The 23583-nt window shown below is 38.7% G+C and overlaps 1 protein-coding gene across 2 annotated transcripts in view; it reads left to right on the top strand.

Moving 5' to 3' along the window:
• Positions 1 to 10642: 10642 nt before the first annotated feature.
• COLGALT2 (collagen beta(1-O)galactosyltransferase 2) overlaps positions 10643 to 23583 on the top strand; it is a 144395-nt gene continuing 131454 nt past the window's right edge. Inside the window, exons 1-2 of one of the 2 annotated variants that reach the window (XM_056815638.1) lie at positions 10643 to 10887; positions 10991 to 11537. In XM_056815638.1, coding sequence (XP_056671616.1) covers positions 11263 to 11537 — 275 coding nt within the window. In that variant the 5' untranslated portion in view covers positions 10643 to 10887; positions 10991 to 11262. Of the gene's footprint in view, positions 11538 to 23583 lie in introns of both variants that reach the window. The other variant, XM_016430003.2, reaches the window with a different exon arrangement.

Genomic DNA, 23583 nt, shown 5'->3' with positions numbered 1-23583 from the left:
AATTGGGAGAACCAATCTTGATCCTGGAAGACAGAGTGAAACCTATTTCCTTCCATTTGATAGAGAAGTGAGGACTTGGTGGTGTTAATTTTGAATATCATAACAGTTACTATCACTTTACCACTAGTTTTATTTAACTTTTTTTTTCCAGTTACAAGAGAGAGTTAGTTCTACTTTTTGAGGCAGGGCAGAACTATATTAAAAAATGGTGCCAATAAATTAAAAAACCAAACAAACAAGTATCCTAATCCTGTGATTGGCCAAAACTAGGGTATCTGAAACAGATAAGATTCTATTTGATTTTCAAAGATTTTTAAAGAAGGAAATATTATAGCCTTCCTTGGGAGCTGATTTCAATATTTAATGCATCTCTGCATGTAAAATGGCCATGTATTTGGACCTGCCTGGCCATCAACAAATGTTTATAGAACCTAAAAATAAAGGTCACCAATTACTAATGTTAGAAGAATCTTGTGTTCAGCAAAGGAAGGTCCAGAAGGAGTTCCACCAAAAGAGCAGCTCAGTAATTACAATCAGGTGCAAGTTTCCCAATGGATACAAAAGAATGTTCATCTACAACAATTAAACTTTAAGTCTAAGGAAAACACCATGAAGGACAAGAACAGGCACATAGCCCCAAACTAGTCATAAGGATATAGGAAAATATTCTATGTACTATTTATTATGTAGAAATAGAAATGAAAAACCAAATAAACTTCTTGCCTCTGATTGGCTCTCTCTTTTTGCCTAAGGGAGCCCACTAAAAAAGAAACATGACCAATATATAAAATAGACACTATTTATTGAAATGCTGGCCATTACATAGATTAGGAAAGTTGTTTTTAAATTTTTAGTTTCTGCATTTAAATAAGTACTCTCTCCATTGATGAAAAAAATATACCTATATCTACAATAGGTCCTTTAGAAATATATTTATGACTTTACTTCTATGTTATGGTAATATGATGCCTCATATCCATTAGAAAATGGGGATAATGGGGGTTAAAGATAAAAGAAGAAAGAAAGAGAAAGTGCTATATAGCCCAAACAAAGAAGTATTTGATTTTTTTCTCTATACAGATATTGGGTTCAAGAATATGGTACAATGAAAGAAAGTGATCTTTCAAATTTTGCTCCTATAACTTATGTTCTTTGTGATTTTAGACAAGTCATTAAACCTAGATGACTCAGTGGACAGAGTGCTGTACTTGGAAATCAAGAAGAGTTGAGTTCCTATTCCACCTCAGATATTTATTAGATGACCCAGGGCAATTCATCGATTTCTCTCAGCTTCAGTTTCTTCAATTCTAAAATTTGTATTACTAATAGCTTCTGTCTTATAGGGTTAAATATTAAACAAGATAACTTGAGCAAATCTCTTTCTAAGCCTTAAAGAACTCCATAAATTATATTATTGTTATTATTAATTGAGAGGACTGAATTAGGTCGATTTGGAGGCTTAATCCAGGTCAGAAGTGAAGAATGTGAAAAAAAAAAGAAGTAAAGAATGTGTAAAGGCTCTCTGATGGCACAGTGTCCTTGAGTTGATTTCAGGGTAGAGGAGTCAAGGAGTTAAGACATCTGGTATTATTGTATTATTATGTTAAGTACATTGTGACCTGATTTAGATAAACTTTAAGTAACAAAATCTAAATGGGAATGAATGATTATTAAATGGATAAGTATCAGAGATGATTTTTCAGATTTTAAAATACTCATCCTAGGGCAGTGATGCCAAACATTTTAGAGACCAAGTGCCTAAATTACAACCCTCACACCACATGTGAGCCACTCCCTTACCCCAGAGAGGGGAGAGGAAGCACTTCCATTGGGCTTCTGGGCAGAGGAGCAGGTAATGTAAAAAATTTGCTCAGGCATGATGGAGAGGGGAAGGGAAGCAGCCCCCTCCAACACAAGTGCTATAAGTTCACCAACACATCCCTAGAGTAATGATCTTCCCTAATTTAAAGAAATGATTAAATGTTTTAAAATATACTGTATATCTGCCATAGTTGTAATAGAGGCTCCTCAACTGTATATTTAAGGTAAGAGAAGTGCTGGAGCAGTGACACTAAGAAATAGGTTAAAGGAGAAGCTGGGATTCTCACTCCTTCCCCCCACACTGTCTCTCTCTGTTGGTTTTAACAGCTCTTCTCAGATGGTAAGTTAACAGCAGCTTTCAATATACTAATTTCACATTATAGGACTTTCTAAAAGGGATTTATTTTAAAGAAGGAAAGTTAGGGAATTGGGATAGGAAAGAGGGAATTTATGGTTTCCCTAATCTACTATGAAATTTAATACAAGGAAGTAAGGTTGATTTGTCTCTGAGGGAATATAGTTGATAAATTGAAAAGGATCTTCAGAGCTATGCCCCAGTCTTTTCAATGTTAATTCACTAGCCGGGAATTTCAGAGCAGTGGCCTGCTAGCTCCTTCTCCACAGTTCAGAAGAGAGAAGTGATTAGTTTCAGCTGCTGACTTTCTTAACTGTCCACCTGACCAAATTCTTTAGAATCTTCCCTTCTCTCCTAGATTGACAGTCCTTCAAGCTTCCATTCCTTGCATCTGCTTGCCAGTTTTACTGATGTTGTAATCTCTTTTTCACATAGTATACCATGTGGAAGTTCAAAAATGATAGGTCAGGAAAGACAAAAAGATTAGGACATGCTAACCTTCTACCATCCTATTAGTAATATAGAATAGTTCAAACACAATATAAGTTAAATGGGCTAAGTTGGGGAATCAAAAGGGGAGAAGGAACTAGATCAAAGATGTCCAAATACATGTCCTAGCTGGGTGACCCTGGGCAAGTCACTTAACTCCCATTGCCTAGTCTTTACTGTTCTTCTGCTTTGGAACCCATAAACAGTATTGATTCCAAGATGGAATAAAAACACAACATAAACAGTCACTATGCAGTCCACAAGAATCCATTTCTATTTAAGTTTGACACCATTATATTAGATGACTTTAAAAGTCCATTTTAGCTCTGAAAATTCTATAATACATAATGTTGTTCCTATGGGAAAGTAGGTTCATAAATGATTTTCATGGAGCACAATTTCTTGGATCAAATTGAGGGCTGCCTGGTATTTCTCTATTCTCTAGTCTCAGAATGTAGTTTCCTATGTGCCAGTCATACTGAACCACTAACAATTCCCCATAATCCCTGCACTGAGTCCTTTAAGAACTGTCCAAGGGTGTTCCTTATGCCTGGAATATACTTCCTTCTCAACTAGGTCCATTGAAAGTCCTCTCTTCGAAGTGCAGCTCAAGTGTCATGGACTCTATGAAGTCTTCTCTAATCTCCTCCAGATGAGTATTTTCCCTTTTTTTTTTCAAACTCTCAATATACTCTGTTTCATTTCCTTAAAACACTCTGCCTTACATTGTATTTTTTAAATATGAGTCCCATTCTCTCTTAAATTGAAAGCTTCTTAAAGATTGTGCCATTTAAAAAATCTTTGTTTCCAGTGCCTTGCATATATCAGGTGCAGAATACTTTTTTTAACTGAGTTGAATTAGAATGATTTGCTTTCAGAGAATTCTTCCCCAAAGTACTGCCAAATACTTACTATTCAGTATTTAGGAACCCAGTGGTAGAGGATGTGTGTCTACATGGGTCAGAAATACTATGGAGTTAGATGGGAGGAGACAATAGGAAAGAAAAGCCCAAGAATTCAATTCTGGGTCCTCTCAATTGAATGTGTATGAAAATTACACAAGTGATTTAGCAGCAATGTGGCCAGGATTCCCAGTGTAAATAATTTCCATTTCACCATTGGGAATGCTTCAGGGTTCAATTTTCTCTCTTCCATTTGAAGGGAAGTCATTAGGAGGAAGTACTTTCTGAAATATTTTCAATATGTTGCTAATATCCACTTTGGCACAGAACCTGTCTGAAAGATGTCTCTATTTTCTGGAGATGTGGCAAGTATTTTTAGTTAGATCAAGAATAATTAGTTTAACCTTAATAAAACATAGATTTGGAGTTCAGAAAAGAAATGGAAACACTAATATAGAGAAATTAAGGAAGCAAAATATTTCAGGAGTAAAATATAAACCCCAGGAATCGTGAGTCTTTTTTCTGTTGAAAATGTGGGGCTTGGTTGAGCAAATCAAATTAATGACCTCACCTCATTTAAAATATGATTCATTCAAGACATGAGAACGTGCTTAAATTAATCAATCAAAATCCTTAATTGAAAAAAATCCTTGATCATTTGGAGTGATATTGCAAAGGAAGTGTGTTTGTTTTGGCTGTGGAAACATGTGCATCGTAGGGGTAATCTATAAAATATCAAGCTAGTTCAGGTCAGAGTTTGGATTAAGTAGGGGTCAGGAGGGAGCATTATAACAAAAACCCCAAGGAAGAACTATTTGAGGATGGAATAGGAGAATAAAGCTTCAGCTTTGCCCTCAGCTTAGGCCTCCTCATTGTCTTTCAAGCTTGTAAAGGTCCAAAGGATTTAAGACTTCTCATCTGTGTCCTAATATCATCCTCTGTGATAATAACTGGTGGCAACGTCTGTATCAGGAACCAAGAAAATACTGGATGAAATGTAGGAAGAAAAATTCCCGTCTCTCCAAGGAGCTTAGTAAAGAAGCTATGCCATACCAAAGGACAATTTCTTGAGTGTTCCTCTTTAAAGAGAAAATAACTTCCTACAACTAGGAGCTGAGTTACCTTTTGCAATAGGTGCTCTTTAAGCTTGCACTCAGTTTCCCTTATAGTCTGTATGTGGTGGTAAGAGAGTATGTCATAGAATTTTAGGAAGATGTTTTGTGCCAACGCTTTTTACTATGTTAATAAACACCCTTGCCTGCAAGCTAATGAATCTAACTAATTGATAATCAATGCATAATCATTAGGGAGAACACATTGGAATGGAGGCTCAAAACAATAGCATTAGAAATATTACCCCTCAGGGGTACTCCTAGAACCTTGATGAGGAGATACAGTCTTGAAAAGGGGAACCTGAGAATTCAAGTAGGAGTTAGAATAAATACGCTTAGAGTTTATATAAGCTACACATTTACTCCTAGAGCAGTGATGATAAACTTTTTAAAGGGGCAGGTGATGGGAGAAATGTCTTCAGGCAAGAGGGAAAGAGAAACCCTCTGGGTTTCTAGTAATAAACTGTGTGCTAGGGTGACTGCTCCTATGTTCATAGAGAGGGCTCTAAGTGCCCCACCAGCATGCATGCCATAGGTTTTCCACCACAGTCCTAGAGTTAACAGCCTTTGGAAACCCTTCAGTTGTGAATTTGTTACATGTACTGATTAAATTATTCCTCCTCTAATTCATCTTCCTACTCCAATGTCTGTCCTTTTCCATTTTTTAGTTTCTATTTCTCCTCTCTCATATTTTTGAAAATTGCTTTAGAATCAATTCGAATTAAAGTCAACAAGTCTTTAGCAAACATTTCTTAAGTATCTATCTGGTTGTGATGGAATAAGCCTTTAATCTCTGACACTAGGGATGCTTTTGTTGGTAGATCCCTTGACACTGGGAGTTCTGGGCTGCAAAAGTGTCAAGTTCAATCTGGTTCTTGAACAAGTACAGAGCTAATATGGTAAGTCCCTGGGAGAATGGGGTAACCATGCTGCCTAATGAGGAACAAACTGGCCATGTCAGAAACAGCAGGTCAAAAATGAGATGGAACCATGAATGACTCCTTCCCTTCCACCCTGGACAAGATAGACAGTCTCAAAATAATAATAATAATAGTAATAATAATAATAAACTCATCTACTATGTACAAGATATTATGCTTGGTCTGGGAATGTAGAAAATAATATATTCTGTATTTGCAAGGAATTTATTATCTACTGGGAAGGAGATACACATTTATAAAGTGAAGGCTAAGCATAATAATTGACTCCTGAGTTGAGCCTAGAAGGAAGAAAAGGATTTCAACAGAGAACTATGAGGAGTACATTCTAAGCATGGAGGGTAGAGGTGGTGGTGGTGAAGGAATGATGAACAGAGAAAATACAGTGAGGTAAAAGATAGCATGTTGATTTCAGAGATCCACCTAATAGTCAACTCAATGGAACACAGAATATGGTAGAGAGAAATATGGTAGGGAAAATAAGTTGTCAGACTTTGGAGGAATTTAAATGCTAGACTAAGAAGTTTGATTTTATCCTGTGGGTAATGGGAATAAAATCAATTATTCCATTTCTTTTTATTTCCTCTTCAAAAAAATCATCCTATTTAGTTGAAATGTAAGATTGTCAAACTCAATTGATGAACATGTATCAAGTGCTGACTGTATCAGGCACTGTGCTAAGAACTTGGGATACAAAGAAAGACAAGACAGACTTCTCACTCAGGAACTCACAATCTGATGGGGGAGACATATGTTCAGTAATATAAGAAATAATTAACAGAGGGAAGCACTAGAATTAAGAGGGATTGGGAAAGGCTTCCTATAGAAGGCAATATTAGTAAGAACCATCTCCTCCAGTAACATGTCTTCTAATTGGCCATTGAACAAGTTCAATTCAGGGTGCCAAGAGCTTAAGATAATATTTAAAGTGAGACAACTTATGATTTGACTACTCCATCTACCAATAGAGGTTAACATCTCTGCAACTTATAGCTGTAAGGAAACAAAGAAAAGCAAAAGACAGTTACAACCTTCAAGAGACTCATAATCAAAGTGGGAAAGAAGTTGAAAAGAGTAAGGAATGGGATGGCTGCTCTGGGTCCCTTCTTAAATGGCAGACCTTGGAGTTCTCCATTTGCCACCCTCAACCTTCCTCTCCAATCAGAGGAAAGAAAGGCCTCCAGGGACAGGAGGCACTGAGGAGGTATGAGTTTCCTGCTTGATGCAATCATGTAGGTTATTCAATTCAGATGATGATATCTAGAAGTACAATCAGGTGAGCAGTGATGAGATGGCTGCCTAGGTGCCCTCCTTAAATAGAGGATGTAGGAGTGCTTTCTACCCTTACCCAGGCCATAAAGCTAGTATGTGTCAGAAAAAAAGATTTTAATTCAAGTCTTTCTGAATTTTAGAGTCAATCTCTACCCACTAGGCTAAATATCTTTTTAATATTTATAGACAGCCTAAAACTATGATTTTTGACATCTCTTGGCTCCTTTTTTGCCTTTCTGCTATTATCACTGCAGATGTAGATGTTAGTCCCACAGGATTAAAAATATTTGTATTTTTCTTTGTTTCAAAGGGCATATGATGGTAAGCCATATAAGTCCTTAGAATCTCAGAAGAATTGAAGTTGGGAATCCCTCAAAAGGTGATGGAGAGCCATTTAGTGCTTTTTTTTTAAATAACACATTACAAACAGGAATACAGAAGCAGTATCAAGGATATTATGAAAGAAACATGCTCAAATATGGTTTTGTCATGAGTCAAAAATAAAGGATAACTGATGGACAGCTTCTATGTCCTATTGGAATCCTCCCAGTGTCAAATGGATATGAAGAAGAATCCTACCATGTTAAGGATATTCCCTTCAGCAAATACATGGTAGGATATGGGCAAAAGTAATAGAGAATGGGAAGCCAAAGATGGAATACAATCTTCATCACTGGAAGGAATGCTCACCTAAATACTATCTAAGGTCCTTTGAAGGATTAGAGTATTAGAGGCAATCAATCTGCCATGGATGGATCTGCATCTTTAAAATGTCATTTTGGCTTCATTAAGAGGAATGGATTAGAGAGAGACTAGTAGTTGGGAGAACACTTAGAAAACTATTACAATTTTCTAGCTGGGCAGTTATGAGTGAAGAGAAGGGGTGGTTATAAGGAGTATCATAAAGGAAGAATTAACATAATGTAGCCACTAATTAGAGGTATGAAGATAAGGGAAAGGGAAAAGTCAAAGAAGATGCTCAGGCTTTGAGTCTTGGTATATAAAGGAAACTGACTGTGGGTAGGTGAATGAATTACTATAGGGTAGATCACAGAATATTAGAGCTAGAAGGGTTATCTTGTGCACATCCTTCCTTTTACAGAAAAAAAGAAATTGAGACCTGAAGAAGTGAATTGACTTGCCTAACAGTCAAGGAAATATAAGGTCAAGAAAGGAAGCAGGCTAGTCATTTAATGAAAGGAAAGGATAAGAGATGGATGATCTCAGGGTTGACTTGGTACCCACACAATGGTAAGAGACTTAAAAGGACCAGAAAATCTAGACAGGAACCTCATGGTGGTAAGGAAGCATAAGTAGGCTATGATTTGTGTGAATAGAAGAATTCACATTTATGAACACATGGATTTATCAAAATTTAAAAGTCATTTTTTACAAGTGTGGCTATAATGTTATACTCTGGTCTGTCAGAGCTAGAAGGAACCACAGTAGAGGTATTATGATTTTGTTTCATGTACTAATTAAATTATTCATCCTTCACTGGACTGGATTTGTGATTCCATTAGTATAGGGAAATTCCAAGAGTCTACCTGCCAATGCTGGTTGACACTTTTTCTGTATCTTAAATGATCTTACAGAGTTGCTCAGACTACTAAGAGGTTAAGTGATTGCCCATTATCACTCAGGTGTATGTGCCAGAGGTTGGAGTTAAATGTTAGAGATCATATTTATTGTCCAACCCCTTCATTTTACTAATGAGGAGATGGAGCAGTGAAATAACTTGTTTAAAAGCTCATGCAAGGAAAGCTAGATAGTTCAGGATTGGAGGGAGGTCCTGGGTTCAAATTTATCCTCAGACATTTCCTAGCTGGAGTGATTGTGAGCATGTCACTTAATTCCAATTAACCAGCATGTAATTGGAGTCAATCAATTCCAGGACAGAAGGTAAGAGTTCAAAAAAAATAAACAAAAAGACTCATGCAGCTAGTAAATGACAGAGCCAGGTTTTTTTGCCTTGAAAATTCAGTGTTCTTTTCACTACTCAAATTTCTCTATCTATATTCAAAAATTAGATTCAGAAAACATTTTTAAACTTAGCAAACAAATTTGCCAACAAATATGAACATTTGTAAACAAAGAAGAAAAAATGGAGGATGGGATGTAAAACTACACATCTTCATTATGTATAGCTTGTCTTAAAGTAAAAATTACTTCCATCATGGTAGTTCCAAAGCTAACCAACTTACTGTTCTCTCCCAACCATTTATTCTGGCCATTGGTTTTGATGCTTCATTGAAGTTCTTTTGCTTAAGTACCATTATGCAAGTATAATGACATATATAATTATGCCAGTCAATATGTAATACAGCAAAATGTAATTTGTAAGTCAATTCGCCTCTTTGAATCTCAGTTCCTTTATTTGTAAAAGAAGGAATTGGGCAAGATATCCTTTCTAACTTAAACATTCTGCCCTGTGATCTGTGCTGTAATAAGTAATACATCCATCATCTACCTAACTCACCAAACATTAGTAAAGTCTTACTAGGTATAAAAAAATTTAATTGCTGAGGAACATACAAAGTTGCCCTTATCTATAATATTCAATATGTCATAAAAGATCGAGAAGTCATGGCTCAATAATGAATGCTATACTATACCAGAAAAAATGGCATAAGGGGGTCTTCTTTTTTTTTTATTTCAGAATCCAAGATGATCATTAAAGTTATTTCCAGCTCTACAATTTCATGATTCTACTGATTGCAGAGACAATCAGATAGAGAGTTGGCTTTGGAATCAAGAAGTTCTGGGGGGCAGCTGGGTTGTTCAGTGGATTGAGAGCCAGGTCTAGAGATGGGAGGTCCTAGGTTCAAATCTGGCCTCAGACACTTCCCAGCTATGTGACCCTGGGCAAGTCACTTGACCCCCATTGCCTATCCCTTACCACTCTTCTGCCTTGGAACCAATACACAGTATTGGCTCCAAGATGGAAGGTAAGGGTTTAAAAAAAAAAAAACGAAGCTCTGGCTTTACATCCTTATTCTGATATATTATGGGCAAATCACTAACTCCTAAGTGCTCCTACACCTCAAAATACCCTAAACTTCAAAGGAATTGTTGATTTGCATTGGCAGAGGGAATTTCATTTCCAGTTTCTATGCCATTGATGAAATCATAGATCCAGAAGGCCCCTTCCTCAAAAATCAAAACAAAACAAAACCATCTCCACTGCCTATCTGGGGATCAACTCAGTTTCCCGGAATTCAGATACAGCCAACACTTTGGTTCTGGGGAATAAAAAAAAAACGAAATAGTCCCAGCCAGCCCTCAAGAACTTTATTTTGAGGTAGAGATAAGGAAAGAGAAAATAAGTACAGAAATAAGAATAAATGTATACAAAAGAAAGACAAAGTAATTGGGGGCAGGGGTGGGTGGGTTTTCTGGCTACCAGCTCGGGGGAGGTGTGTGTCAGTTTCTATTTATAACTTCTTGAGGAAGGTACATAAGGTAGATTTGTAGAGAATTTGTAGATACATATACTGTGTAGAGATTTTTCTTTAAGAAATTGTTTTGAAGAGACAAAGTGTCTTTTCTTCATTTTTGAACCTCTCCTTCAGCTATTAAATGATTGTCAAGACAGTAGATGCCTCATTCCTAATAGAGAGAGATGAAAGAAAATGGAATTGACTGTGCAGTAACCAACTGTTTGGGGAGAACAAAAAGCCTTTCTTGGGGGAGGGGGAGTGTGTGTGAGTGTGTGTCTGTGTGTGTACGTGTGCGAGCGCGCGTGTGTACACACTGGTGTCTAATGGCACAGACAACCACACCTCTGAGCTCTCCGTAGAAACACCTCTGGGAGAAAACCACACACCTCAGCAGCACACACCGAGCCCAACAGGAACTTTCCGCAGGACAGGAGACAAACAACCGAATAGGCACGTTTGTTTGAGGCTGTCTCGACTGACCTCGGGATCCGGCAGGTTACAGAGTTGGTACATTTCCTAAGCCCCAGGCTTCTGTGCTGGGACTGGAGGGAGGGAAGCGTAAGTAGGGTGGCAGGACGGGTGGGAGAGTACTATAAAACTAGTGTAAAGTTTGTGTGTGCACTACTAGACTGGTTGAGCCCAGATCCAATCTTCCCCCTAGCAGCCTTCCCTGCGGTGAGCCGGAGAGACGGCGGTGGCTGTGGCAGCCCAAGGAGTAGCAACCACAAAAGCAGCAGCAGCAGGAGCAGCAAGAGCAGGAGCAGCCGGCTCCAGCTCTGCAGAACAGCACTCCCACCCTTGATCCCCACCCCCTTGCTCTCTGCCCAACCTCGCTTAGTCTCAGTTGGCTGCTCTGCTCTCCTCGCTCGACTCTGACTTCGGTGAAACCTCGTCCTGTGCTAGCCTCGCCAGCGGACTTGTCGGGCGCCGAACATGGCTGAGCGCCCTGCCACCCCTCGCGCCTGGTCTCGCCTGCTGGTCTTACTCTCCTTGGCTGCTCTCTGGAGCTGCCTGCGGGCGCGTTTCGCAGCTGAGGCAGACCCCAAAGACCCGGAGGCAGAGGCAGAGATGGTGGTTTTCCCAGAGTCACCCTGGCAGAGACCCACGGTGTTCGTGACCATCCTGGCCCGCAACGCTGCGCACACGCTGCCTCATTTCTTGGGCTGCTTGGAGCGGCTGGACTATCCTAAGGACAGAATGGCGATCTGGTAAGTTTGGGGGAGTAGGGCAGGAGAAGGAAGGTTCAGCTGGGGGCTGTCCCCCTCGGCGTCCCCGGGAAGTAAGGAGAGCAGGGCATCCATGCGTGCCTGTCTCTGACTGAAGCGCACTAGAAGAGGGCAGGAGAATTGGATTCATCGGCCCAGGTGTGGAGAGGGGAGATGGGAGATGGGAGATCCTATAATTACCAAAGTGAAGATGAAGGAGGGAGGGACGGAGGGACTGAGGGAGAGGCGCACTGCTTCAACCTGGCGGAGCGGGGGCCTGCAGGGGAAAGGGAACAACGTGGTGCTGCCAAAGCTCACGCACATCTCTGCTTTCCCCGGGGCTGGAAGCCAAGGTGGCTGGAATAAGGAGGGCCACTTTGAGCTCCTAAAGGGCGACTATGGAGGGCGGGAGAGGGAGAAAAGAAAGAAGGTGAAATCTCGATTTCGGACTTGAGCTTTGAAAAGGGGCTGCGTCATCCTTTTGGAAGCCTCGACACCCACTCCTCACACCTAGCACAGGCCTGAGAATACCTGCTGCCGGGTTGCCCTTCCTTCTACTGAACCCTAACATTGACTGACAGCAACTGGGAATCTGGCTCTTCATGTGCCCGGAGTGGCTGGATTACTATGTTCCATCTTTCTCACATCCCTTTACCTCTTCTCCAAATCCCCATTCACTTCCAAACGTGTGTTCCCCCTCCCATTACCAACCCCCTTATCTTTCAAGTATCCGCCCAGTGTCAGGTAGTTGGAGAGATCTGTGTTCCTAGCTTTCAGTACGGTGCCTAACGCGTAGTGAGTGCTAATTTTTTTTTTTTTTTTGTTAATCGACTGAGAAACTAAGAGGAAAACTAAGTGAGAGCGGTGTTTCTCTTCCTCCTTCTGGGAGGTTTTGTTTTCTCCTTTCTCCTCTTACAGACGCGTCTTCTTTTCCTGAATTCCCCAGCCTCAGATATGTAACCCAGAACTGGACATCCCATGCACAGCTATTAGTATCCAAAAGGAGACTCTCTCTGAAAGGTGAACAGTTTTTCTGTTTATTTCCCAGAAGGAAGGAACTTTGAGTTCCAATGGAGTTCTCCAGGAGTCACTAATGCTTTAGGGAAGAAGAGGGGCGTTGGGGGTAGGTGTCCGAAAAGCCACTTCCCGACCCTGATTTCCTAAAGTAGGGGAATGGGGCGGGGTGATCTGCCAAACAGCCCTGTGGATATGGGGATGGAGGAATAATGGCCAAGGTGAATTGATTTGTCAGGTGTTTGCCTACCCAGGGAAGACAGGGAAATGGTAACACTTCCCCAGTTTCTGTCTGCTGTTATTACCAAGAGGAAACATATCCCCTCCAAAAAGCAAGCAGCAAGACTGGGTTTCGGGGTGGGAGAAGGAAAGAAGCCATCAGCCTCAGCTGGTTTAACTTGATGGCAGATGTAGGGAGGATAGAAAGCAAACAGAGGTAATACAGTACAGTATTGTACATGTCTGGAGCTGTGGGAAAAATATATGGACTTTGTATGTGGGGTGGATGTGGATGTGTGTAGGTTTTAAATCACAGGATGAATTTTGTAAAAACCCACTAGTGCCAAAGGAGTATTGATTCTCTAATAGTGGTTGGTTATTATTTTAAATGTAAGCCTACAAAGATATCTATATAAAGTTTTAGCTTTAAAAAGTACTACAGGACTTAATAGATGAGTGGTCAACAAAGCAGGTGATTTCAATATGAGTTATTTCAGGTAAGAATTAATGTCTATGAGTAATCAGTTCAAAATCCACAGGGAAGTTATGAAAGTATGCTTTAAAAAAAGTGAACCAAGCAGAGGCTGAAAGACCATTGGCCAGTCAAGAACCCTGTGTTCTAGTCGTAGCTCTTCTGATAACTAGTTATCTAATTGTGGGTAAGTCTACCAGCATCAAGCCTGAGTTTCTTCATCTGTCAAATGAGCAGTTTGGGCTAGATCATTGCTTATGTACTTTCTTTCCCAAGCTAAAATTTTTATGGTTTTTATGCTGTGTGTCCAAAATAAAGCATGTATTTTCAAGCTCTAGATCTATGAAAAGGTTTAGCTACTTAGGAGTTCTGGTAGCTCATTTAGAATTGGACTCCCACTCTCTGCAGACCCAGAATCCTTTGGCTTTGGAGTCAGAATCTGGAGGATAAAGATGTCAGACTAGATAGCTCTGAGGTATCTTAGCTCTATGGTCTTTTATAGCTATGTTCTTTCATATTTTATTTTATATTTCACTAGTGTTTGAAGGCTAAGAAAAATGCTTAAGGATCTTTTGAGGTTATAGGAGACCCCTGTACTAGGTGCTGAGGCCCTCCACTTTAGGAAGTATTGGTCCTGATGTAGAAATTAGAGCCATTTGCTGGGTGCTGCTGCTATGAAGCTGCTACTGCTTCTGTTACTGCAGTAGAGGCAGGATTATGTAGTGTGTAGATCATACATCTTGGAATCGGAATTGTTGAGTCATTTTACAGTCATGTCCAACTCTTCATGACTTCATTTGGGTTTTCTTGGCAAAGATATTGAAGTGGTTTGCCATTTCCTGCTCCAGCTCATTTTATAGATGAGGAACTGAGGCAAATGGGATTAAGTGACTTGCCCAGGGTCACACATCTAGTAAGGGTCTGAGGCCAGATTTTAATTCATTAAGAGAGCTCTTCCTGACTCAGGCTTAGCACTCTATCAATGTTTCCACCTAACTGCCTGGAATCATACATACTGAATTTCAAATCCTGCCTCTCATACTCATTACCTTAAACTAGGGAAGGCATGACCCTTAGGCAATTCTGTAGGACTTATTTAATAAGACAGGTTGGGATCTGCACTGGTGGCACTGGTGGAAGGATATCCCACAATGGAAGTTTCTCACATTTCCAGATTCCTGCTGGTACGATATTTCTCTTAGAGAAGGCACCAGCATAGTGGCAAAGACCCAAGTTGACCTTCGATTCTGCTCCAGCAAATCACTTAACCTGACTGAAGCTCAGTTTTTAGTATATTATTTATAATATTTTTAAATTTTTAAATAATTTATTGTATTTTATATGTTTATTATAATTTATTATAATTTATAATGTTATTTTATTATTAAATGGCAAAAATAATACTTTCATTACCTGCTTCTCAAGTTTTTTGAGGGGAAAACACTGTAAAAATGAATGTTGTATAATGATAACTCTACAATTTCCAAAATGTTAAATGTCTTCCATTTGGTGCTCACAACAAAAGACTCTATGATTGTAAGCATGACAGGTTTTTCAAAGAATCACTGTTTTAAAAGGAAAGAAAGGCAATAAATATTTATTAAGCACCTACTATGTGCCAGAAGCTTTACATATCTCACTCACAACAACCCTGGGAGATAGGTACCATTATTATCACCTTCATTTTACAGTTAAGGAACCTGAAACAGACAGTGGTTAGGTGACTTACACCACAGATAGCAAGTATCTGAAATCAAATTTAAACTCAGAACTTCCTGACTCCAGAATTCTCTCTCTATCCACCATGTCACCTGGGGTGGGAGGCAGCTTTATGGATCAACTCTCTCATTTTGTAGGTAAAGCACTGAGGTCCAGAGAGGAGCCTCATCCTTTTAAACTCATCCTAGTTTTATGATTTATTATTCACAAGATTTTCTGGCCTTCATCCACCAGACTTTGGTGGAATGCCTGAGAGCCTTTTCTGTGTAATTAAAGTGAAAGATCTGGTCAAATCATTGTGTTCAGACTTCCCTGGAACATTTTTTTACCTGAAATTCCCCACCAGATCATGAAGAGATAATGAAAGTGGATATTAGGGACTTTCAGAATATACTAACATTAGAAAACAATCAATACAAAATTTATACTTTTCTAATTAGAAAAGTGATATAGACTAGGTGGCATGATGGATGGAGTACTGGATTTGGCAGGTCTGACTTCAAATCCAGCCTCAAACGCTCACACAGCTGTGTGACTCTGGGCAAGTCATTTAACCTCTATCAACCTTAGTGTCCTCATTTGCAAAATGGGGATATATTATATATATTATATTCTCCTGCCTCAGTTGTTGTAAGGATCAAATGAGATAATAACTGTAAAGCACTTTACAAAGCTTAAAGAATTATATAAATGACCACAAAAAGGGTAACTTTATGCGTCCAGTTTTCCTATATCTAAATGTCCTCTTTGAGCTCTTTCTTCAACTATACTGCATTTACAGATTGCTATGTACTCCAAATGGAAAATAAGTAAAGATGTTTCATACTCTAAGACCTGTGTAGCCTTAGGTTAAAACAGCTGATTGAGCAATGTTATTTGTTACTGAAGAATAATTACTTAGTTCTACTGCCTAGGGAGGGGTGGAGGAGGGAGAAGCAATTTTTCTATTGTGTGTTTTCTGTTCAATTCCATAGTGCTGTTTAGGCATTTCCTTAGCTCTGGAAGGCTGACTTTGGTCCTCATTGCCAACATATGATGAAGGAGAGCTGAGCCAAGTTTCATGAGGATATTAAAAAGAAGGAAGGATGAGGGAAAGCCCTTGGACATTGCAGTTTGTACTTTTGCAAACTTCTTGGAGAGCTTTTTGCTCCTTGTGGTATAGCTGAAAACAGGATGCTCTGCACATGGATATATGGCTCTGGGTATATAATTACAGTATAATATGGTCATTTCATTTGGGTAGAGTTTTTTGATGTAATCTCCTAAAATGAGATTTGTTTTACATTTGTTATTTTTCTCAGAAAAGACCTTTTCAAACGAGCTCTCCATACAGTAAGTTTTTATTTGTATGAATACTAACACTGACCAGTTTCAGAATTTTTGTAAAGTCCCACTCCTTTGGGGTAACAATTCTGCTCTTTCATAGCATGGACACAATATTCTTTGATTATTATGGGTTTGCCTCCAACTTTCCAGTTCTGTGGGGTCAGGCAGGACTGTTGGCAATTGTTTCATGACATTCCTATAGGCAGGTTTATAAACTTCCTCAAACTGTTATTAACAATAATATTTAGTTACAGTGGCATTCCTTTTCATTTCATAGTATATCCACTAGGTGTGGAATGTTATCCTTACTGGATAGTGTTGGCTTTTATTTTTTTTTTTAATTTTTTTTAAACTCTTACCTTCCGTCTTGGAGTCAATACTGTATATTGGCTCCAAGGCAGAAGAGTGGTAAGGGCTAGGCAATGGGGGTCAAGTGACTTGCCCAGGGTCACACAGCTGGGAAGTGTCTGAGGCTAGATTTGAACCTAGGACCTCCCATCTCTAGGCCTGGCTCTCAACTGGTGTAGGCTTTTAACTAAAGTGCTTGTATAGTTCATCTATCTACATAATAATATTCCCTTCCCTTTGTCCCTCATGTTCCCTTTCTTCCCCAACAAGACTCCTTTACTCCATCTTCTCCACTACACTCCTCATTTCTTTTCCCTTTTTTCTCTCACTGTTTTCGCTATTAAAAGGAAGTTCTTTAAATATATTTATTAAGACTTCCATTTTTACTCTCCTCACTTCCAAAAAATTACAATTACTTGCACATTATCATGTCATCAATTGAAGCATCTCAATACTCAGCATATGAGAAAAGAATAGATCGGTTTCAGGGAAGTAGGAACTTGAATCTTTTAAAATTTGTATTAATCTGCTTTGGTTTTTATACAATAAACATATGCTAATATACACACAAGGGAATATCTTGTACAAGATATTCCCCCTCCACCAACTTTTTTTTTTCCACAATGGTCATTAATTCATTAATTTTTACTTTTTAAATTTTTATTTAGAATATTTTTCCATGGTTACATGATTCATGACCCCCCCCCCGCCTTCTCCTCCCCACTCCCAAAGCCGACAAGTAGTTCCACTGGGTTATACATGTATCATTGTTTAAAACATATTTCTATGTTATTCATATTTGCATTAGAGCAATCTTTTAACATCAAAACCCTAATCACATCCTTATTGCACTATGTGATTGAGCATATATTTTTCTAATGCATTTCTGGTTCCACAGTTTTCTCGGGATCTGTATAGTATTCTGTCTCACAAGTTCCTCTGGATTGTACTGGATCATTGCATGGCTGCTAGTAGAGAAGTCCATTACATTCGATTGTACCACAGTGTATCCGTCTCTGTATAAAGTTCTCCTGGTTTTGCTCCTTTCTCTCTGCATCAATTCCTGGGGGTTGTTCCAGTTCACATGGAATTCCTCCAGTTCATTATTCCTTTGAGCACAATAGTATTCCATCTCTAATAGATACCACAATTTGTTCAACCATTCCCCAATTGAAGGGCATATCCTCAGTTTCCAATTTTTTGCTACCACAAAGAGTGCAGCTATAAATATTTTTGTACAAGACTTTTTCCTTATTATCTCTTTCCTCCACCAACTTTTAAAAGAATGATCATGACTGATAACACAGGTCATTGTTTGCCTTTGTAGTTTAGCATTTGTTAACTGCAATGGTCTTTTGTGAGGAGAATAAAAATGGAAGTCTTTATAAATACATTTAAAGAACTTCCCTTCAACAGAGAAAGCAATGAGAAAGAAAAAAACAAACAAACAAAAAACCTATCCTGGGCTGCTGGCTAAATCAGTTGGCAGGTACCCAAGAGAGGGACTGAGTACTACTCCACTAAAGGTAACTCTGAGAGATTAGGGCTTTTTTGTGGTTTCTATGGTTAGGTGAGCTCTGAACTCCTGCCAGCATAAGCTCTATTATTAATTAACCTGTTGAAATCAACTAGCTTTTATTAAAGGAAATTTGCTGAAGTGTTAAAGCAAGAATAGTTGATAAAAAAAAAACAACCCATATCCAATTGGGACATATTCTCTTTGTGCACCCACAAGGTCCCTGGGAAGACTGGGCTCAAACTGAAATTAGAATAGTATTGAGGCACACTTTTAGCAATGTGTTACCTCCCAACTCTTGCTCTGGAAATCCTTTTTTCTCTTTATAGATTCCTCCATGAATTCCCTTTGCCTTCCTTTTTGGTGATTCTCTGTCATGGGGGATCATGAACCCTGAAACCACCACTACTACCCACAGATGACTCTCTGCATTTCTCTAAAGATTTTCCCTCTGTTGTTGTCTACTACTGCCTCTGATTGTTAGTAAGACCTCTGATAGCTTGGATAGAACTTAAGGATCTCTGGAGCACCCATGGTTACCTTTTGGATAATTTTATCTCAGTTGGAATCACCTAAAACTAGGAAGAACACAAAGGAAACAGTTATCATGTACTTTGTCCATCAGATACTGGTGGCAAAATGAGGGCTAGGGATGAGGATAAGAATAGGGATAGAGGAACCACTTTTTTCCTCATCTGGCAACTCAAGAGAAATTCTGCCATGTTCCCCAGTAGAAAGGAAAAAGAGACCAAAAGATTAGCAGGTGGGCCCTATTCTATATGAACTCAATTCTAGTTCAGCCTTTTCTAAGTTATTGGGTCTTCTTGATCCAGAAGTCCACTATCATACTATCCATACTAACTCCATGGCCAGAAACCAGCTCCCCAAAGTTCCCGGTAAGAGATTGGAAACAGGCAAGAAACAACTTGATCTGCTCTTTACAATCTCTTAGGAAGGGCAAATGAACTGGCTGGAATGACTAGACTGTCTTTGGCTAGTCCTCTGATGACATTTTTAATAGTTTAGTACCCACATTATCCTTTTTATTTGCCAGAGTTCTGTTAGGAAATAGTGCCCTTCTTTACATTGCTGTAATCATATACATCACTGAATCAATAAATATTTATTAAACGCCTACTCTGGGCCAAGCACTATGCTAATTATTGGGGATACAAAAAGATGCAAAAGCAGACCTTGCCCTCAAGGAGCTTACAATCCAGTGAGGAAGTACATGGTTCTCTTGGCTCTGCATTCTTTATCCTGCCCTACTTCATTCAAATATTCCTATGTTTCTTTAAATTCTTTATATTCATTTTTATGATATAATAATTGTTGATACATTCATATGCCACAATTTGTTCAGCCATTCTTTCCTTTCCCATTTTTGGGATACATTGTTTGATTCTACCTTTTTTACTGTTACTACTCTTACTTTTGTTACTAGTATTTCTAATGCTGAATGAATATTTATGTATCTTGCTGCGAATAATATCCTTGAAGTATAACTCCATCATTTTCTGTCATTTCTGACTCTTTTTGACCTCATTTGGAGTTTTCTTGGTAAAGATACTTGAATGTTTTGCCATTTCCTACTCCATCTCATTTTATAAATGAAGAAACTAAAGTCAATGGAGTTAAGTGACTTGCCCTGGGACAAATATTTAATAAGTGTCTGAGGACAGATTTGAATTCGGGAAGAAGAATCAAGCCTAGCCTTATCCTCTGTGCCATCCCAGAAACTTTTTTTACATAATTCCCATTTGTTTTCTAGATGGTTAGACCAGTTTGTAACTCTACCATTAAGAATTACTGTTTCTCATAGTCTCTTCATATCCAGAGAGAGAGAGAAAGAGAGAGAGAGTGTGTGTGTGTGTACAACCAGACAACACTAGGAGCTGTTTTAATGAAGTAAGTAAAGCCAGGTCTCCTTTACTTTGTCTAAGCATTTCTGTGATGTTTAGCTTCAGGGTAGTCTTTATAGGAGGATTGTGAACAGAAAAGGCCCCTGGCTGGGAGCACATTCGTATAACAGAATTAAGAAATGTCAGCAATTATTAGCAACAAACAATTAAGGCAGACTATTTAGGCAGACTGTGGCCTCAGCCTCTGGGGGGTCAGTATTGGTGTAGAGAGTAGGTCAATTCCTTTTTAATCATTAATCTTAGATTTGTTTTTTTCCTCTAGACTCCTTCCTATTCTTTGAGAAAACTCTAGCCAGTCTCTAATAATTCTGGAAAAAAAATTGTTCCTCACTTCAGAGACACAGTGCTGGATAGTGGAAAGATCACTGGCCTCTTGAGTCAGAGGACCAGGAACTCACTAGCTTGGTAATCATGGCAAATTATTTCACCTCCCAGAGCCTCACTGTTTTGTCTATAAAAAGAACACAATAGTATTTTCTTTTGTGAAGGAAAGTACTCAGCAAACCTGAAAACACTATTTAATATTAGTTCTTCCTTTAGGTGAGAACAATTGAATCAATTAAACAAGCATTTATTAAATTCTAACTATATACCAGTCAGCCAATAAACATTTAATTGTCTACTGATACATTCCAATAAACATTTATAATGCTAGTCGCTGTGCCAAGCATTGGAAATATAATTAATAAAAAGAAAGACAATTCCTGCCCACAAAGAGCTTACAGTCAAATGTCAGGTACTGTTAAGTCAAGTCATAAACTGCATAGAGGGTAAAAAGGTTGATAAGTTCTGTTCTGTTCTTATAGTTCCACAGATGTACAAAGAGAAACACCAGATGATTAAGTGATATCTCTTGGATCTTTTCTGAATCAATGTTTGAGCCAGAGGAACACTAGACTTCTGATTTTGAACCTTATGTACTATTTAGATTGATTAATTTGCAATCAGCATGCCTTGTGTTATTTTTAAACATTATTTAACACACCTGAGAAATCTCTTTGCTTTTTCAAAGCCCTAGTTTGACTTATATCGCTTCATCTTTCCAGAGTGGCTTGTTTCTTTAAGACCTTAGATATATAAATGTGTACTTTTTGCTGTTCTCCTTCTTAGTTGGGGCATCTCTAGCAAACAATGTGGGCTTTGTGATCAGAAGGCATAGAGGTCATTCACTGGCTTTGCCATTCATGTCTCTATGAACACATGGGTAGCAGCAACATGTCAGCATTATCTTGAAGTGTAACGCTTGTCTCTTCATGCATTGGGATGGATTGCAGGTCAAATGAAATCCTTTCAAATATAACAACATCTATATATGTAGTTCCAGACACAAAGAAATTAATAAGTGCTTGTTGGCTGAATGACATCCATCATAAAATATTTAGCTGCTAACTCTAATTTTCTAAGAAGAGTTCCCTGTGTACAATTGCCACAGCTGATTTCCAAGAGAAATTAGCAAATTTGTATTTACTTGTTTATGTACTTGTGCTAGCATTTTTGTTTGTTCATTGGTAAAACTGCCTTCATTAGTTTATTGAAAAAGCTATTTTTTTCTCTGAAAATTGCCACCATATCAAAGCCACATTTGGTATATGAAAAAAATGCTCTAAAACTGATTAGAAAACTGCAAATAAAAAATTCTGATATGTCATCTCTCACCCGTCTGATTAGCTAAAATGATAAAAGGGCAAAATAACAAATGTTCAAAGGGATGTGTACAAATATGGACACTCTTGGTAGAACTGTGAGATGATCCAACCATTTTGGAGAGTAATTTAGAGAACTGGCAGCCAGTTTTCAAGTGGTAACAGCTTATAAGAACTACTAGACTGGGCTAGCAGCCAGCCAATGACGTAGTGATGAATGGGTCAGGATCACATTACTGCCCCTTAAACTACCCAGTCTCCTGCTAGGGAAGTTGTTTCAAACTTTAAAAAGGTAAAAACAAATCTCCTCACTGTAAATAATAATTGACGGGCCACGCTAAATATAAAGAGTGACTGTAAGTCATCCTCTGGGATTTGCTACTGCTCAGAACCTGTGAAGGCACAGGGTTTGTGGTTTTGGCCTTTGCTGAGTCTCTTTTGTGAATTAAAGTTGTGGATTGGGCTGGGCAAGAGGGTGTGATGTTTATTTTCTTATGTGTGCTATACGGTGATCCCTTACAAACTTGAAGTAATACCTTTGTCATTTTCTTAGTCAACACTGAATTGAGGGTTCTGGAACACTTTCCCAGTCATGGTGGTGCTTTTCACTCTTTATACAGTTGTATTTTGCTGGTAAGAAAAGGGGGGGGAGGGATATTATGCACAATTGGTGTCAGATCCAGCAGCAAGCTAAAACTAAAATTAAAACCTATCCCATTTCCTTAGCTGTTGGATACTCTGATGAGGCCCTTTGAAAACTCCCCCAGCCTTCTAATATATGTCTGATGATTAATGCTTCTAGTTGCTTTGAAATATAAAGCTCAGAAACATTAGTCTTATTGGTAAACATTGATCCATGGTGGCTACTTACCAATGATGTGGCATCACTCAATTCTCTGTGTGGTGCCAGGAAGATTTTTTTTAAACCCTTACCTTCCTTCTTGGAGTCAATACTGTGTATTGGTTCCAAGGCAGAAGAGTGATAAGGGCTAGGCAATAGGGGTTAAGTGACCTGCCCAGGGTCACACAGCTGGGAAGTGTCTGGGATCAAATTTGAACCTAGGACCTCCCATCACTAGGCCTGGCTCTCAATCCACTGAACCACCCAGCTGCCCCCAAGGAAGATATTTCTAAGGAGATGGAGATAGACATTGTGATAGTATAGATAGCACACTGAGTTTGGAGTAAGACAGTCCTAGATTCCAATCCAGCCTCATTCACATTGTTGTATGTGTTGGTTAGTCTTTTTAGCATCAGGTTCCTCATGTGAGAATGGAACTAATGATGCCTAAAATATCTGCCTTTCAGGGTGAGACTTAAATGAGATGATGTAGATAAAGCATAGGTAAAGCCCAACTCTTATTCTTTTCAGAAGTGACTATTTTCTTTGGTAGGTCAATTGTCTTCCATTCTTCTACCTTCTGTAACTGACTCTGAGTCCTGATCTGCTGAGAGATGACAGCAAGGTTGGAAGAGAAAACTCCCTTTAAATGAGACTTTGGTTCATTGTTGCCAAAAAGGCCCTTAGATCAGGCCACACCAAATGGGCATAGTTAGGCATTAAGCCAGTTAGCAGGCATTGATTAAGTACCTTCTATATGCTAGGCACTGTGCTAAGTACTGGGAAATACAAAGAAAGACAAAAATATTGTCTGTCCTCAAAGAACTCCCATTCTAACAAGGAAAACACCATATGAATGATTATGTAGAAACGAGCTATATAGAAGATAGAGGAAGGGATAGTTCATCATTAAGAAAACCATCGGTATAGTTGGCCATATCAATAATAAAACCAATAGAAATCTTATGATTATATCAATAGATACAGAAAAAGCTTTTGACAAAATTTAGTAACCATTCCTATTTTAAA

This window comes from Monodelphis domestica, chromosome 2, assembly GCF_027887165.1.
Source record: "Monodelphis domestica isolate mMonDom1 chromosome 2, mMonDom1.pri, whole genome shotgun sequence".
In the NCBI taxonomy this organism is placed as follows: Eukaryota; Metazoa; Chordata; class Mammalia; order Didelphimorphia; family Didelphidae; genus Monodelphis; species Monodelphis domestica.
The sequence above is the reverse complement of the archived record's forward strand: the minus strand, read 5'-3'. Positions and strand labels throughout refer to the sequence as shown.